The following is a 17,441-nucleotide window of genomic DNA, read 5'->3' as shown; positions in this document are numbered from 1 at the left end:
TAGCTATTTACTCAACAATAGTTTCATGAGCACAGCTGCCATGGCATTCCTGGATTTCCTGTTATTCTGTTCAATAACGGCATGTTATGAACTGTTTAACTCTGATTCCATTTTTATTCTATTTCATAAACTAAATCGCATGTCCTAATTTTTGGCTCAGAAGAATAAAAAAGGTTGCAGTACACCCGCACATGACAGCCAAGTTGCTTTGTTCTTTCCGCCTCTTCTACGTTTTGTTGCTGGGCACACTGAAGACAGGGTGACTCAAAACGAGTCCCTCACTGGGCAATTGGGACTCATCTTGAATCCCTGGAGACTGTTATTTATTTTTGGCAAATGCCATCAATGACTATACACAGTGTCATTCCCACAGAACAGTCTGTAGCATTTAAGTCTTGAAAACAGGTGACAATTGAAAAAAAAAAGTCTAACAATATTCTGGTCTTTTTTTTTTTTTTTTTTTGTGACAGTGTCGCTTTGTTGCCCTGGCTAGAGTGAGTGCCGTGGCGTCAGCCTAGCTCACAGCAACCTCAAACTCCTGGGCTCAAGCGATCCTCCCACCTCAGTCTCCCGAGTAGCTGGGACTACAGGCATGTGCCACCATGCCCGGCTAATTTTTTCTATATAGATTTTTAGCTGTCCATATCATTTCTTTCTATTTTTAGTAGAGATGGGGTCTCGCTCTTGCTCAGGCTGGTCTCGAACTCCTAAGCTCGAGCGATCCACCAGCCTTGGCCTCCCATATTCTGGTCTTTTAATAATTTAATGTTCTGCATCCTTCAGGCTGTGAGACCTTAAGGTATTCGGGCGTGGCTGTGCTGGCAGTAATAGACGGCCTGCTGTTGCGTGATGTAGGCTAAACACAGCAAAATCCACCAACTCCCAAGTGCATCTTCATTTGAACAGATCTGGCTTGTCTCCTTTGTAATAGGGGTTGCATTTTCTCTATAATGAATGACTTAAAATCAGGTGCTTAAAAATTCCACACCGAGTCTCATAATAGTGAACAAATGCTACTTAATGCCTTCTGAGCCGCAATGTCTCCTTCTGCAAAATGAAGGAGTTGGGTTAGAGTTGGTGTTGCAGGCCAGACCACACCATGGGTGGGTCAACTAAATTCTCTACCACAAACCCCAGCAGTGAGGAAGGCAAGAACATAGCTGCAAATGCCAGCAACGCAGGAAGAGGGCCCGGGGCCAGGGCACCAAGAGGCTGGGAAAACCAGCCTTTGAGAGGCTGTCAACTCTGAACCCTCGAGTCGCAAAAATACACCTTTGTCTTCTGATCTCATGATTTGGTCTAATATGATTGTCTCATTCATTCCAGTGTATGTACAGAATTAAACATCCCGTTTATTAATTTATAAACCATAATAAAACCAGTCATTTCCCCTCTCCAGCAGATCTTGCATTGGAAAAGGAAAACAAACTCATTTACAAATTCCAGCAACATCAGAAATTTCATTAGACCTGGATAGAGGCATAATTCATTTTGGAGTTCAACTGTATGTCCAAGGAATCAGGTACTATAATCATATAGACAACTACTGTAATATCTTCACAGTGCAAAATTATCCCCATTCACTGAGAAAGTTTCAACGGCAGACCTTGCTGCCTCTGGTGAAGGTGCACAGCAAGTTCTTTTCACGAATAACACCTGCCAGGATCGCCTCTTCCCACTTTACACTGCAATGATCTCAAAACTTGGGACCAAGGTATTTACAAAGCAAGCACGTAACAGACGAACAAGCAAGGACCCTCCTGGGGCTGGTGGTTCGTAAACTCACAGGCAAGTAGGGGAACCAGTGACCTCCCCGGGAGTAGCCCATTCACAAGCCGACAAAACTTAACCTCTTAAATACAAAAGTCCAATCAAAAGCAAAAAAAAAAAAAAAGAAGAAAAAGAAAAAGGAGTCGAACATGAGCTGCTTCACTTCCTCTCTGAACAGGAAAACACCCTCTAGGAGATAAAGGGCGAATGGCTGTCCCATCTCCTGCTCGCTCTCCCCGAGTACTGGCGCGAGACCAGCACAGCGCATTAGAAAGAAGGCAGCCATCCCCAAAGACCCCACAAGTCAAGCCAGCAGGCCCCTCTGTGAGGCACAGTCCTTTCGTGAAGCCAGAAAATACTGAGACCACAACCTGGACCTTGGCGCACAGTTACCTACTGGGGTCCTATAATTTTCCTGATATGATTCTGCCAAAACCCCAACTTATTCTGATCAAAGAATCTAATTTGGCAAACCAAATCCTAGCTTGGTGCTCACCCCTTCTCCTTTTAACCAGGACATGAGTTAGATCCTAACATAAACACAAAAACAGGTCAAGGAATCCAAACACTGTGGTCTTGTCTTGCAAAATATTCAGGTAAGTGGCTAGCACTTCTGTTGATTTAGGAAAAAAAAAAAAAAATTGGGCCACACCTATAATGCCAGCACTTTGGGAGGCCATGGTGGAGGATCACTAGAGCCCAGGAGTTTGAGACCAGCCTGGGCAACATAGCAAGACCCCATCTTTACAAAAAAATTGTTTAAATTAGCAAGGTGTGGTAGTGCACACCTATAGTTCTAGCTACTTGGGAGGCTGGAGCATGAGGATCTCTTGAGCATCCAGGAGTGGGTTACGATCTGCCTGGATGGCAGAATGAGACCTTGTCTCTTGGGAAAAAAAAAAGAATATTCTTAATATTCTTGATTCATTCCATTTTCAGCAACTGTGTCACTGAGAGAGGAGTTCAAAACACTTCATTGTGGCCAGGTGCAGTGGCTCACACCTGTAATCCCAGCACTGTTGGGAGGCCGAGGTAGGAGGACTGCTTGAGGCCAGGAGTTTAAGACCAGCCTGGGCAACACAGAGCACAGGAGTTTGAGAATGCGGTAAGCTATGATGGTGCCACTGCACTCCAGCCTGGGCAACATAGCAAGACCCTACCTCTAAAACACAAAACAAAACAAAAAATCCCCACTTCATTGTTTCCTACTAAATACCAAAATTTGTCAGACAGGCATCATGAGTAGGAACCTTTCATGTTTTTAAACATTTAGAAACAAAACCGTTTTTGACCCATAAGCCAGTCCTAATGTGTCATCCCCTCATGGGGATCAAGACATAAATGCAAACACACAACTACAAAATATTCCTTAGAAAAATGCAACATCATCATAAAATCAAGATCTCCCTATCAAACATCCTACCCAGTCATGGAGAATCAGTGAAGACTTATCTGCAAAAACAAGTGCTACATAAGTAGAGCTTGAGATATTGAACATGATTTCTTAAAGATCGATTCTTCTTCCTACCCCAGGAGAAGTGCTCTGCTCTGGCAAGGGAGGAAAAGGGCAGAGGAGAGGGAGCAGTTTCCCTTCCCTCTGGGTCTGGGTGGACGCCAGCTCTCACTCGCAGGTTAAAGAATCAGCTCTAGGAAATTGGATGCTGACTGCAACAGCTTTTGCACTTTGGAACGTCTGCCAGGAACTGCAAACGGCCACGGGGATGACTCGGAAGCCGGTCAGTCTCTGATGCTGGAGATGCTCCGAATGAATAGGCTCCTCGTCCGCTCAATGCCTGTGTCACGTGCATCTGAGTTGTGGAGTTAAAGCACCCCGCTCCCCACCCCCAGAAACCACCTCTTGCCAGCTCCATGGTCACTTCCATGGCGATCCCACCTTTCCCAGCAAGGACCCGGAATGTCACCTGTACGGCAGAATAAGAGCTCCGAAATACGCTGCTTGGGGAGTAATTCCACACTGAAACGTACAACTTGGCCAAGATCTCTGCAGGGACACAGCCCTCAGGTGACAGACTCCAGGAAGAAAGAGCATAAAATGCCGGTCTCTGTTTAGATTTGCCTCTGCCCAGAGCCTGCGGCTGTCCCCACTGCAGGCATGACTTCCTGTTGCTCCCAGGGGGCAGGGAAGCCCAGGGTCTTCTGATGCTAGGAAGTTCCACACCGTGCCCTCCGCTGGGTTGTACATTCACTTGTTGTCAGAAGTTCCTGATGCTGCTGGGGGTGGGGGAAGGAGTCGCAGGGCAGAACGTCCTCGTCCTGTACTCTGGGCTCTACACGTCATAACGGTTCAAACTATGCGAGTTTGGGTAGCTCTGCCGGCTGTACTGGAAGTGATCTGTTAAGGTGGTGTTGTGGCCGTACTGATAGCCCCCATGCTGGGGGAACAGGAGGCCATTGTGGGGCTTCTCCAGGGGGCTCCGGTGACGCTCCTTGCTGCTCAGGTCTGCTGCCGTGACTGGGAGGAGGTGCTTCCTGGCTTGCTGGTTTGCATCATACTTGGTCTGTACAGGAAAGAGAGCAACGAAACAGTCGGGCTCATGTGCTGAGACATACCCGGGGGACAAGGGGGAAGTCACGATTCAAAGCCAAATAGGCTCCGAGGCCAACACAAGTGACAGGGCTCAGGCAGCGTGGGCGGGTGTTAATGGACCAGACCACGCGATATGGGTGGATGTAGAAGGCATGTCCTCCCTGCTGGATCGCACGTACTTAACACTAGACCACACAGACCCTTCGTGAGGAGGGAGAGAAATCCCAGCGGAGCCTCGGCAGGCCCAAGGGCACAGCTGGAGTGATGCAAGGCTGTCCACGCAGGAAAAGACGGCCAGGGCAACATGGGCCGTGCCTAATTAGTCAGTGGCAAAGCTGGGAACTGGAGCACCCCCTCTAGCTCCCAGGGGGCCCCTTCCTTTCCCGACTCCTCAGGTGCTGAAGGGACGCCCCCACCGCCCCCCACCCCAGGCTCACCTTATTGTACAAGAAGACCCCCAGGATGGCCGTCATCATGCCCAGGACGTTGGTGCTGGTGACTGGGTTGCGCAGCATGATCAGGGACACCGTGATGACCATGATTCTCTTGGTGGCATTGGCGACTGAGTAGCTGAGGGGGCTGATGAGGTTGAGGATGCTGAAGGCGATGACATTCTGGGCAAAGTTACAGAAGCCGCTGACAGCTAGGAGCAGGAGTGTCCAGGGCCACTGGGAGATGTAGGTCTGCAGACACCGGGAAGCAAGGATAGCACCTCAGTGGATGGCAAGAGGTCCCCTCCCTCTCTCCACCTGGCAGGGGTCAGGGAGGGGATGCAGGGGCTCACTGGGGCCCCACAGTCAGCAGGCAGCAAGCCCAGGGTGTTGTCGTGTGCATGACCTGTGACCCTCACGACATCGCACAGCACAATAATCACCCACCATCTCCTGCCGAGAAGTGGAGGCTCAGAGAGGTGAAGCCAGGTGCCCACAGGGCACAGAGCAAGGCGTGAGCCAAAGCCATCCCTCGCGCCTGGACAGTGGGCAGCCAGGAGCTCTGGGGTTGGCAGAGCAAGGGTCTGCCTGCCGGATACGTGCATTCTTGAGGATGGGAGGTCCCAGGAAAGTGGCCCTAAGGGCGTGAAGACTCCAGTAACATGAGGCTCCTCTGATTAACCACAGGACCCCCCAAAGAGCCTGGGCTGGTCCCAGGACAGGCAGATAGGTGGGAACCAGGTAAGCGCCGCCCTGAATCAGTCCAGCTGCTGAGTACTGATGGGCATCTATCTATTCAGGACTGGGCAATGGGAGGCACGTGGTCTGGCTCACAGGCCTCCATGCCCCCTGCTCAATCTCACCCCGGTACCCGTTCGTTCTCCCGGTCAGAAAACCAAGAGGCTGCCACAGGCAGGGCTGCCAGTCTCCCCAGTGTCTGTGACCCAGGCAGGAGTCCTGGGACGTCCCTGTGGTTCCAGGGCAGAACCCAGAGTGGCCGGGTCCAACAAGCAAAGTCCCAGCATCTCAGCGGCTCCTGCTCTCTGTGGCCAATTCCCAGGCCACAGCTGGCTCCCCTGAGGAGGATGGTGACCAATGGCCCTGCCAGGATGGGAGTTGCTATAGGATGGCTGCCTGATTCCATGTCCACAACCCCTGAGACGGAAGGATCACATGGTCCTCTCAAAGGTGAGAAGACACACTTAAGTGACTTTCTCAAAGTCAACCAAATCAAGACCTAAACCCCCAAATCCAAGTCCGTTCCCCTGTGCTAGATACCTCGCTGGAGTCAAACAGCCCCTGTAAGGCACTGGAGCCCACTAGGATGCTTTTGGGGCCAGCCGGGCTGCTCCCCCAGGACTCCCTCCCTGGGGTGACTGATAGCGACTTCCAAGCTGTTTTCTTTCAGCTTGCACAGACATCTGTCTTCTGGGAAAGGAATCCAGCCAATCTGGCTTTAAACAAACAACAACAAAAAAATAGACATATAATAAAATTGACTGTTTCTTCCTCAAGGTGCCCAGCTTCAAGCAGCATTTTAACACGTGTGGACTATGTGACCACCACCGCAACAGGGACCCACGATGACAAAACACTCCCCTGGGCTTCTCCTTTGTACTAACCCCTCCCCCTAAAGCTGATAACTGTTTATGTTCTGTCACAGTAAGTCTGTCTTTGGAGATTGTCCATAAGTGGAATAGCACGGCATGAGACCTTCTGAGACAGACTTCCTATTTTTTATTTTGAGACAGAGTCTTGCTCTGTCCCCCGTGCTAGAGTGCAGTGGCATCACTGTAGCTCAGAGCAACCTTAAACTCCTGGGCTCAAGCGATCCTCTTGCCTCCTGAGTAGCTGAGACTATAGGTGAGCACTATCACATCTGGCTAATTTTTCTATTTTTAGTAGAGATGGGTCTTGCTCTTGCTCAGGCTGGTCTCGAACTCCTGAGCTCAAGCGATCCTCCTGCCTTGGCCTCCTAAAGTGCTAGGATTATAGGTGTGAGCCATCACGCCCAGCCTTTAGTTTTTTAATTGGGTTATTATTATGGAGTTTTGAGAGTTCTTTATATATGTTTAACACAAGTCCTCTGGGTGGACATGTCATTTGCGAATATTTTCTCCCAGTCTATAGCTTGTCTTTTCAAACACTTAAGTGTCTTCACAGAGCAAGTTTTTAATTTGGATGAAGGCCCATCTATACATTTTTTTCTTTTATGGACTTTGCTTTTGGTGTAATGTCTAAGAACAAATACCACCAAGTCATGAAGATTTTTCTCCTGTTTTCCTCTCTGGCCCATGGATTATTTAGAAATGTGCTGTTTAATGTCTAAATGTTTGGAGATTTTCCTGTTACCCGTTAGTGACTTCCAATTCCAATATGGTCAGAGAATATATGTTACATAATTTCAAGCCTTTTCAATTTGCTAAGGTTTGTTTTATGACACAGAATATAGTCTATCTTAGCGAATGTTCCATGTGTACTTGAAAAGAATGTCTGTCCTGCTATTGTTTAGTGCTCTATAAATGTCAGCAAGACATCCAGTTGGTTGATGGTGGTGTTCAGCCCTGTTTATCCCTGCTGACTTTCTATAGTTCTGCTGACCACAGAGATTCTATATATGCTGGATATAGTAATTCTGGGTTGACAATTCTTCAGTTGCAGTACTTTAAGTAATGCATCGTTTTTCTCTGGCTGCTTTCAGGAATTTTTGTTTTTAGTTTTTAGCAGTTTGGAGCTCACTAAGCTTCTTGAATCTGTAGGTGTTATACGTCTTTTGCCAAATTTGGGAAGTTTTCAGACATTAGTTTTTCATAAATGTTTCTTCTGTGCCAAACTTTCTTCCCTCTTTGGGGATTTGAATTTTACAAATGTTGGCCCATTTTGGTATTATCCCTAGGGCGCTGTCATCTACTCAATCTATGTGTCTGTCTATTCTTTTAGAGACAGTCTCACTCTGTGTGGCCCAGGCTGGAGTGCAGTGGTGCGATCATAGCTCACTGCAGCCTGGAACTCCTGGGCTCAAGCGATCCTCCTGCCTCAGCCTCCCAAGTAGCTGGGACTACAGGTGTGTGCCACCTCGCCTGTCTAATCTTTAAAAAAATTTTTTTTGTAGAGACAAGGTCTTGCTACGTTGCCTAGGCTGGTCTCATCTGTTCTCTATTTCTTAACCTTTTTCTCTCTGTTGTTCAAGCTTAGTAATTTCTATTGATCTATTTTCTATCGACTACTTCCTCTGTTACCTCTATTCTGCTAGTGAGTCCATGCAATGAGTCTTTAAGTTACTGCTTTTTTCCATTTGGCTCTAATATCTTCTGTTTCTTCCCATTTGTTTCAAGAGTATTTGCCCTTGCTTCTTGGAACATGATTACAATCATTGCTTTAAATTCTTTGTCTACCAATGCTAACATCTGTCTTTTCACTGTTGGCATCCACTGATTCTTTGCCCACACAACCTTGAATTTTCCTGGTTCTTCATATGCAAAGTAATTTTGGATTGCATCTTGAACATCTGGCATGTTATAGGATGCTGGGTCTTATTTAAATCCTATTAAGAATGTTATGTTGTTTTAACAGGCAACTGACACTAACTACAAGCCTGACCAGCCTTCTGTAGGTTGTGGTTCCAACGTCAGTTCTGTTTTCAAAGTCTGTGGAGTGGCATTTGGCTCCATCCTGAGTGCTCTACCCCATGGTCAGTGTCAAACCTGGGCAGTAATCTGTCCTGCCTTCAGTTTTCAACGTCTTTGGTCTGCCATTTGGGATCTGATCCTCATGTGGCACAGCTCGGGGTGGAGCCCAGGATTCCATGAACTGCTTGATGAGGTCATTTTCCCGAGCTCCTCCCTCTCCACGATCTCCTGATACTTTCCAGTTTTCTAGGGCTCCCCCCTTTCAGTCCTCCCGTCAGAAAGCTGGGGCTTAACTACCGCACCATGCCGTGTCCTTCCTGTGACTTCACTCCCATCTGGGGGCCAAGCAGTGAGAGCATAAAGAGGGGGGAAAAAGGCAACGGGGCTAATCCCTTCCTCCTAGGACCGTACTTCCTCTGCCTGCAGAGGAAGGTTCCCGTCTCCCAGGGTTTTAGGTGCCTGTGGGCCTTTGCTGCCACTGGCACAATGGGACTGTCGGGGGCCTGGGACAAAGAGAATGAAGGAAAAACAGAAAACAGAGGAATCCCAGCAGGGGATTTCTCCCCCTCTCTCTGAGGCCCAGGGATCCCCTTTCCCATGGTCCACGCTCCACACAGAGGGCTTCTCTGTCCTCACTCAGTACCCACTTCCACATTTTGTGCTGCCTCAAGCCTGGGCTGGATTACAGGAAGAACAGCAAACTCACCACTGGCTCAGAGGCACTCATCCAGAATTCTGGTCTTCCCCTTCCATCTGCCTGCTACCGTTCACTTTTCAGTTCTCAAGTAGCTGTTTTGTGCATTCTGTCCAAATTTTAAAACTGGATGCCCGCCCCAGAATCTGGCAATCCCTGCCTGGCTTGCACTGGGCCGGGAGTCTCTGGGAATCGTCTGCTCCAGCTTTCGATTCTTGGTAAGGCGGTGGGCACCAGACACCAGCTGATGTTCTCCCATTCGGGAGCACTAACCAACCTGCCGCCTGCGTGTGTCTGGGTGGCAGACGTTGGACAAAGGGGAGGAGCCCAGATACGTGGGAACCGCACCTTCCGGCTGCAACATCATTGCATACTGCGTGTTCCTAGGGCTGCTGTTGAAACATACAAGGGCCCACTCATATTTAAAAAAACAAATATATGTAGCCTCAACTAAGAAAAAGAAGTTACTGTAGGTATAGCAAAAAAAAATAATCACTAGAACTAAAAAAAAAAAAAGAAAAGTCCTAAATGCAAGAAAAACCAAAGACAAGGGCCCACAGCAAAAGCCTCCATGTTCACATCTGTGTGGCTACACATATAAGCACCAATGAGTTGTTAACACAGAACACGATGAGAACCGGCAGCAAACCCACTGGCAATAAGACACAGCCCACAAAACAAAAGAGAAAGAACTTAGAGGTGGACATGAAGAGATCTCCGGGACCTGCTGAGCGAAAAGAGCGAGGTGCACAGTAGTACAGCTGCCCTTAGCATCCGAGGGAGGCTGGTTCCAAGACGCCCTGTGGACACCCGAATCCACGGTGCTCAGATGCCTGATGTAAATGCTTCTTATATTCCATTGAGCTTTTTTTTTAAACTTATCTTTTCTATTTATTATTATTTTTTTGTAGCCCAGCTATTTGACAACTTATTTTTTTTTTATTGTTGTATTGTTATGTTTTCTTCCCCCTGAAAATTTCTGATTCAAGGTTGATTGAATCGTAGATGTAGAACCTGCCGATACAGAGCACTCTTTATCTAAATAGGTTGCTTTTTGTGTAAGAAGGAGGGAGGGCATGAATATATAAGCAAATTTGCTCTATTTACAAACAAAAATATGTAAAGAGTAAACCAGGAGCATAAAGATTGTCACCTATGGGGGAAGGGAGGACAGGGTGAAGGCAGGGAGTGAGGGCAGATTTCTTTGAAAAAACCTTGTTATACAGTTTTGCTTTGGAACTACAAAAGCTTTACATATTCAGTGTGGGGGGGGGGAGTCAATTGCTAAAAAGTGAAAACAACAGAAGTAGATGAACCCAAGTGCATAACAAGTTGGTGACTGGGACACACTGGGAACACAGTCATTCCAAGTGATCTCAGAACACAGTATTCCGACTGCACATCTTTAGTGGAACACGTTCTAAGGACAAATGGAGCTGCACGGAAGTCTCCAGCTTCTCTCAGTGCTCTGGCTGTGGCTGGGGGTTCTCACTTTGAAGCGATTTTATCAGTGTTCAGTGGAATAATGTAAACGAGCAATTGGGCTAGAATAAGCAAATGAGAGAGGAACCAAGCACACCGAAAATGAGATGTAAATGAAAAAAAAAAAATCAAAGCAGTAAAAATCCTGGAATGTTAAATTGGAATTGGAATTAACGCCTTTGAACTCTGCCACCTCCCCAAATACTGACTTCCTAGTTTCTCACGGCAAAGGCCTAGAAGCAATAACCTCGCAGCAACGAGCACACACGGGGAGGCACCGAAAGCCCTGACTTCACACAACGCGACGTATCGATGCAGCAAAGCTGCACTCGTCCCCCACTCGTACATACAAATGAAAAACGCAAAAAGAAAAGCACACATAGCTCCTGGATTGTGTCTATAAACATCATTCTCAACTGATAGCAACCCTGGTTCCTAAGCAGCGGCTGACTGCAGGTCGGGGATGGGAAGTACATTAGGTGGGGGAGGACATTCCATCGCGTCAAAAGCTCCCAAAAGCTCCCTGCACTGCTGGAAGGCAGGGAGCCAACCGGAAGGGTTCCGCTGACTAAGACAGGACAATTTAAATAGGAGAAAGAATAATTCGTGTCACTGACAAACACACGAAGTTCATATTGGAAAAAAAATAAGAGAATCCCTCCCCCACCCCCCAAAAGGAAAAAAACCCTGAATTCCCTGGTCAACATTTGAAATAGGCTCTAACACTTTCCTCTGAAATTTGGTAATTAAAAGGGAAGGTTAAGCATTAAATTCTCCCTTTTAATTCCCCCCCCCCTTTTCTCTCTCTCTCTCTCTTTTTTTAGGGACAGGGTCTCGCTCTGTTGCCCCAGCTGGAGTGCAGTGGCACAATCATAGCTCACTGGCTCACTGTATCCTTGCACTCCTGGGCTCAAGCAATCCTCGTGCCTCAGCCTCCCGAGTAGCTGGGACTACAGGCATGCGCCAACACGCCTGGCTAATTTTTAAATTTTTTTGTAGAAACAGGGATCTTGCTGTGTTGCCCAGGCTGGTCTCGAACTCCTGGCCTCTGGTGATCCTCCTGCCTCAGCCTCCCAAAGTGCTGGGATTACAGGAGTGAGCCACCGTGCCCCGCCGAACCGCCTTTCTTATACAGGAGTTCAAGGTAAACAAATGAGTCCTGGTTGATGATGGAACCAGGAGAGAAATTACAGCTCATCAATGTGGAAGCAAAGTTAGAAAACTGAGTTTACTCATCTGTAAAATGGAGGCAATATCCACTACAACAGGTGGTGCTAAGGATTAAAGACAAGAAATGTCACCAATCCAGCTAGACCACATTAAATCCTCAGTAAACATTTACTCTTCCTTTCTAACTACATCTGGAAGAATCACACTGGTCTCTTTACACCTACCTGTTGGTTTCTTTCTTTCTTTTTGAGACAGGGTCCCACTCTGTTGCCCAGGCTTGAGAGAAGTGGAATCATCATAGCTCACAGTAGCCTCCAACTCCTGGGCTCCAGCGATCCTCCTGTCTCAGCCTCCTGAGTAGCTGGGACTATATAGGTACGCACCACCACGCTTGGCTAATTTTTCTATTTTTTGTAGAGATGGGGTCTCCCTCTTGCCCAGGCTGGTCTCGAACTCCTGGGATTAAGCGATCCTCCTGCCTTGGCCTCCAGAAGCACTAGGATTACAGGTGTGAGCCACCTTGCCTGGCCTTCCTGTGTTAGTTTCTAACATCCTCTGGAGGCTGACCCTATAGGTGGTGGGAAGATTCCATTTGGAGTAAACGGAAATATGGCCTGGGAAGAAATTGAGCTGTGCACAGTTTTAAAAAGTCAAAGTGAGCTCTGAACTGGACTGTCAGGACAGGAAAGAGTCACCTATGTTGGCATTTTTTTCTTCTTTGATGCTATTGGCATAAATGCAGCCGCTATCAGCAGCTGGAATCAAGCAGGCTAGAGACGGAAACATAGAGGAAGCCCACTTCCTCCTCGACTGTGGGCAACGTGAGTCATCACAAACAGCCGAGTGTCGAAAGGGCAGATGCCAGGAAACACCCCAAAGTCAACATGGAGCCGTAGCTCCCCAACAAAGCACCTATTTTGGAACTTGTCTAGGAAAAGGGCAAGTTCTCAGCGCCAGCCAACTCACCAAGTCGCTGCTGACCAGGAAAGCCGAGAGGTCTACCAGGACCCAGGTGGGGATCATGAAGAAGACAGCGTGGCAGCCCAAGATGTTCAGCAGCCGGAGATGGTGGATCCGTGAATCTCTCAACACCTGAAGACAGAAAGCCACTTTAAAGGCTGATGGAAACTGTATGTGGCTCCAGCGACTCAGGCCCCAAGTGCAGCGACTGTACATTCACCCCTACATCTGACCTTGAACACCAAGCCTGCAAGCGCATCTGTGATGAGATACACAGCACATGCCCAAAACAAGCACCATGTTCCATGTATAAAGGACCAAGAACAGAAAGAAAGAAAAAACAAACAAACAAACAAACAGTAACACTCAGTGCTGGTGAAGATGCAGTGAAACAGGCACTCTGAAAACTTCTCGTTTAGTCTAAATTGGTATAGCCTTTCCAGAATACAACCAGGCAAACTATAACCAGAGCCATAAATGTCTCATACCCTCTGATCTGAGAACTGTAAACCTACCATAAGAAAATAACCTGAGAGACGGGAAAACATCAAGCACAAAGATCATTTCTACATGACAATGAAAAGATGGAAATAAACTGTATTTCCAATAGGGAACCTGACAATGTTAACCATGGTACCTGAAAACCATGTGATTGTTATAGGAGTTAATAGCAATAACTGTTAACGATATGGGAAAATGCTATGATAAAATAGCAAATGAGCGAAGCAAAATTTCTAATGCATCTATGATACTGTAACTCTAAGAAATATGCAGAAGAAACGTCACATCAATGGTAGCTATCTTTAGGAGACTGCACTGTGATCTGACTCATTAGAGTGGAAATCCCTAGGCAGGGGACAGGTCTCTTTTGATTCTTCCCCTTGAGCACCCATCACAGTGCCTGGCATATAGTAGATACTCAATAAGTTTAAAAAAAAAGTTTTTTGTATTGGGCTTTTCTCTATTTTTTCACATGGAGCGTGTGTTAATTTTATAATAGAAAAACATAAACTATTTAAAAAGCAAAGCAACGAACAGAAGATCAGCAGAATGGCAGTAAGGATTTTTTTTGTTCCCACACTTCAAGAAATCACCACTCAGCTGGCATCTCAAATGCCACCAGTCTGCCACCCGCGCACCCCTGAGACGCCATGCATATCCATGATGATGCCCGAATACCTTTTTGGAGAATATGTTCTGAAGGGAGAAGCACAGTGTGGCAGCGAGGGCGCTGACAAGCCCCCACATGTCGAAAGACAACTCGGTGACAGTGGCCAGCAGGACACCACTGATGATGGGGATGAGTGACAAGTACACCTGTGGGAGGACAGCAGGAGGGGCTGATAGGGCAGCTTGGAGCTGGGCCGCCCACCACAGATGCCCAGATGAAAGCCTCCCCTGCTCTCTCCTCACTCACCAAAGGGACACCACCTACCCCTTTGGAATGCCAGTGATGCTCCAGCGGGTGGCTGGAGGCAGATGGTTATCAGACCACCTGGGGCAGCGCTTGTGTGTTTGCGGGCAGCCCCACCCCTAAACTATCAGCCCCATTAAGAGCCTCTGCTCAGGGGCACAGACCCAGGCTGGTCCTAACCTTATGGATCTCTTCAGCTGCCGCCAACACACCAGCATTTGCAACCTTGATCCTCTGAGAGGATCCCTTGTTCCCTCTTATTTCGGGCTCCTCCAGCTTGGTTACTCCTGGCAAGGACACCCCATGGATGCCTCCTCCCACTGGCAACATTTCCCCTCAGGTCTCAGGCCACCCAGCTCTACCCTCTAGGTTCCTGTGCTGTGTGTTCCCCCGCTGCCAGCTGCTGCCTGGGCTTCCCCAGCAGAGCGCTTGGCACCCACGCTAACTGTCCTTTCAATCATCTGGTCCCTGTTAGACTGGACACAATTCTAGCACAGGTTGTTTGCTGCTCTATCCGGGTGCCTGGCACATAGTAGGTACTCAACACCTGCTGGCTGAATGACAGGAGGCCTTCCAGAAGGTCCAGTGTGCCAGGGCCTGGTAGCTAAGTGGCTCCCAACTTCCAGGCCCCACTGGGATCCATTCTTTATGTCTAGTGCTTCTGACTCCCAGCTCAACCTTGTCCTACAAAGAACACTCTTAAGGCAAGGTGGAACACCCTTCCTTAGGAGGCGATGGTGATGCTGTCGGGAGGGCAGGACAAGGGCTGTGGCCTGGGGGACCTGAATTCCAGCTCCCCCACTACTGGCAGTGGCCCTCAGACACGCATCTCTCTCCTCTGACGTCCTGTTTCTTCTCCTGAGATCAGGAACGATGACTACCTGCCTTATCTGGCTGGCAGAGTCGGTCCCTACGAAGTTATCACGTCATTATCATTAGTTTGTCTGCCTCAGAGGGCCAATCCCCAGTCGTTTCTCACTGTGTGAAGTTTCCGGCTCCTTGCCCAAGCTGGGTACAATGTCCTGTACAACGGGGAAACCTGATAAACACGAAGTGATTATCAGGCGATGCAGCTGCACACCTCCCAGGCAACTCCGACCCCCGGGAGGCAAGTCACACCCTGACGTCACCCTGGCGGGGCTGGCCCCAGAGCACAGGCAGGTCTTGCTGGGGTACAGATAGGCTGGAATAAAAAAATAAAATCAGCCTGAAGTGGCCCAATTTCTATAAGCTGATCCAGGGCACTGCTGCTCTGAGTTATATAAAATACATGATGCCAGAAATCAACCACTTGGAAAAGAAGTACTGTGTCCGGCAAGAAATGGATTCCAGCTGGGACAACAAGAGTCCGACTTTCACTTAAGGACAAGGCGCAAGGCTGCCTCTGGCTGAAGCCATGGCTTCTCTTGCCCCAAGCCAGGAAATGCCCTGGCTTGGCATCTTGAACAGACCCTGGACTCTGCCAAACGCATCGTCCTATGCAGCCCTTGGTTGTGTGTGCTGCTTTCACTTCCATTCCCAATCACAATTCCTGGCAGTTTTAATTTCTAAGACTTCGCTGGATTTTACCCAAATCAAACTCCTTTGATTCAGCGTGGATTTCTGGTCCCAGAAATCCCCTGACCACTCCCTCTTATACAGAAGTGAAAACCTGTCTGTTTTAGAGTTCTGTTCCATCCCTGGTTCCACTGGAGGGGCACGCAGGGGCTGCCTTGCCAAGATGTGGCCAAGCCATCACCTACCAGCAACCCCGGGTAGGGAATCACAACAGGGAGGAAAATTGAACCTGAGGGACAACAGTGTTCTTAAGACGACAGAGTAGAGATCACAGAAGGACATAAACTCCACATACCACTGCCTGCAGGGTGATTCTAGAGCACTGGCAGTAAAAAGGCCTTTGGAGGCCTCTACACTGACTTCCTTATTTGACAAGCAGCCTCAGAGCCTGAAGACCCTGCACCACGTCACCAGTTGGGCAACCGCCAATCCCCATCTGTCCAGAACCCCAGCCGGGGGTTACCTTGGTGCTTTGCTTCTCCTTCATGATGATCCGGGACAGGAGGACCACCCAGATAGGCATGGTGGCCTTGACTGCAAAAAGAGGAAGGGCACTCAGGGGGCTGCCGGAGTCCCGGGGCCCACCCAGGGAGCCTGTTCCACCTCCACAGTGGGGTTCCACCCCAACAGCTGTGGTCTGCCCGGCTCAGCTCCCAGCTCCCTTCTCAGCTCCTTCCTCCCTGAGAACCTTGTGCGTGTCCCTCTCCTACCAAAAGCCTTGGCGGGCCCTCTGCCGACTTCTCAGCCCGGCGGGACGCTCCCTGGCCGGCGAACTCCTACCCATGTGCCCAAGCCCCGGCTGGCACGCCCCGGCCGCCGCCCCCCAGGCTGGACGCCGCACCCACCGGTGTGCGCGTAGGACACGGGCACCTTCCAGATGCTGACGTGCGCAGACACGGACGCGAAGTACTTGCCGAAGGCGAGCGGCAGCACGTAGCGCGGGTAGAAGCGCGGCGGCAGCAGCGGGCCGGGCGACTGATGCGGGCTGGGCCCCGCGCCCGAGACCGGCGGCGCGGGGGGCACGCGCCAGGCGCGCAGCAGCGGCGGGAGCCCCGCGCACAGCGCCAGGATGTGGCACAGCGACACGGTCACAGGGAACGGGAAGGCGCTCAGGATCACTTTGTTGACCACATTGCCGCCCGCGCTCAGCGCGTACCACAGCAAGCACAGCGCCGCCACCCGCGCGCCCTCGCGCGCCCCGCCGCCGCCGCCTGCTGCGCCCGAGCCCCCAGCGCCGGTGCCCGAGCCCACCGCCGCCGCCGCCGCCACCGCCATCCTGCCCAGCGGCCCACCCCTTCCCGCCCGCCCGACGGCCCGACGCCGGGCCGGGGCGGGGCTGGGCGGGGGCAGGCGCGCCGGATAACGCCATTCCCTATTGGCCGCCACCGCTGCGCGTCATTCCCGCGCGCCGGCTGACGCGCCAGACCTCACGTTTCGCGTGCAGGCCCCGCCCACCGTCGGATGTGCTTCCGGCGGAGGCGGGGCCGAGGCCGGAAGCGGGAGGAGGGGACGGGGACCTGGATCCCTGCTGTGCTACGCGAGACGTGGGCTGTCACGGGGCCCGGGCGCCAGAGCAGGAGCGGATGGGCTGGCGAGAGCGCGAGGGCTCCGCCGCGTCGGCATCTGTGAGCGGGCGATCGAGCTCGCGAGCTAAACCAAGGAGCCTCGGTCGGCGGTACATCGGCGCCTCCTAACCAGATCCCCGATGGTCTGGCGGCGGCGGACACCTAGGGTAAAAAAGACGACTTTTCTAGGAAAGAAACCAGATTGCGAAAAGATCTCCTTG

At 50.0% G+C, this 17,441-nt stretch overlaps 1 protein-coding gene across 1 annotated transcript; it reads right to left on the bottom strand.

The window, feature by feature from the left end:
* Nucleotides 1-605: 605 nt before the first annotated feature.
* On the bottom strand, nt 606-16,930 carry SLC35E1 (solute carrier family 35 member E1). The gene is made up of 6 exons (XM_069483574.1): nt 16,501-16,930; nt 16,119-16,189; nt 13,864-14,001; nt 12,691-12,816; nt 4,756-5,001; nt 606-4,289 (listed from the first exon to the last, which is right to left on the bottom strand). Exons 1-6 carry the CDS (start codon nt 16,928-16,930, stop codon nt 4,059-4,061), a joined length of 1,242 nt encoding a protein of 413 aa, XP_069339675.1. The 3' UTR covers nt 606-4,058.
* Between the last annotated feature and the right edge of the window lie 511 nt (nt 16,931-17,441).

The sequence above is a fragment of the Eulemur rufifrons genome, chromosome 2 (genome assembly GCF_041146395.1).
Source record: "Eulemur rufifrons isolate Redbay chromosome 2, OSU_ERuf_1, whole genome shotgun sequence".
In the NCBI taxonomy this organism is placed as follows: Eukaryota; Metazoa; Chordata; class Mammalia; order Primates; family Lemuridae; genus Eulemur; species Eulemur rufifrons.
The sequence above is the reverse complement of the archived record's forward strand: the minus strand, read 5'-3'. Positions and strand labels throughout refer to the sequence as shown.

Excerpts from the sequence above, each read along its gene's own strand:
- SLC35E1 (XM_069483574.1), bottom strand. The coding sequence starts at position 16,930 with ATGGCGGTGGCGGCGGCGGCGGCGGTGGGCTCGGGCACCGGCGCTGGG. Across the intron at positions 16,190-16,500 it reads CGTGTCCTACGCGCACACCG|TCAAGGCCACCATGCCTATC; the intron begins GTGGGTGCGGCG and ends CTCTTTTTGCAG. Across the intron at positions 5,002-12,690 it reads TCCTGGTCAGCAGCGACTTG|ACCTACATCTCCCAGTGGCC; the intron begins GTGAGTTGGCTG and ends CGGTGTCTGCAG.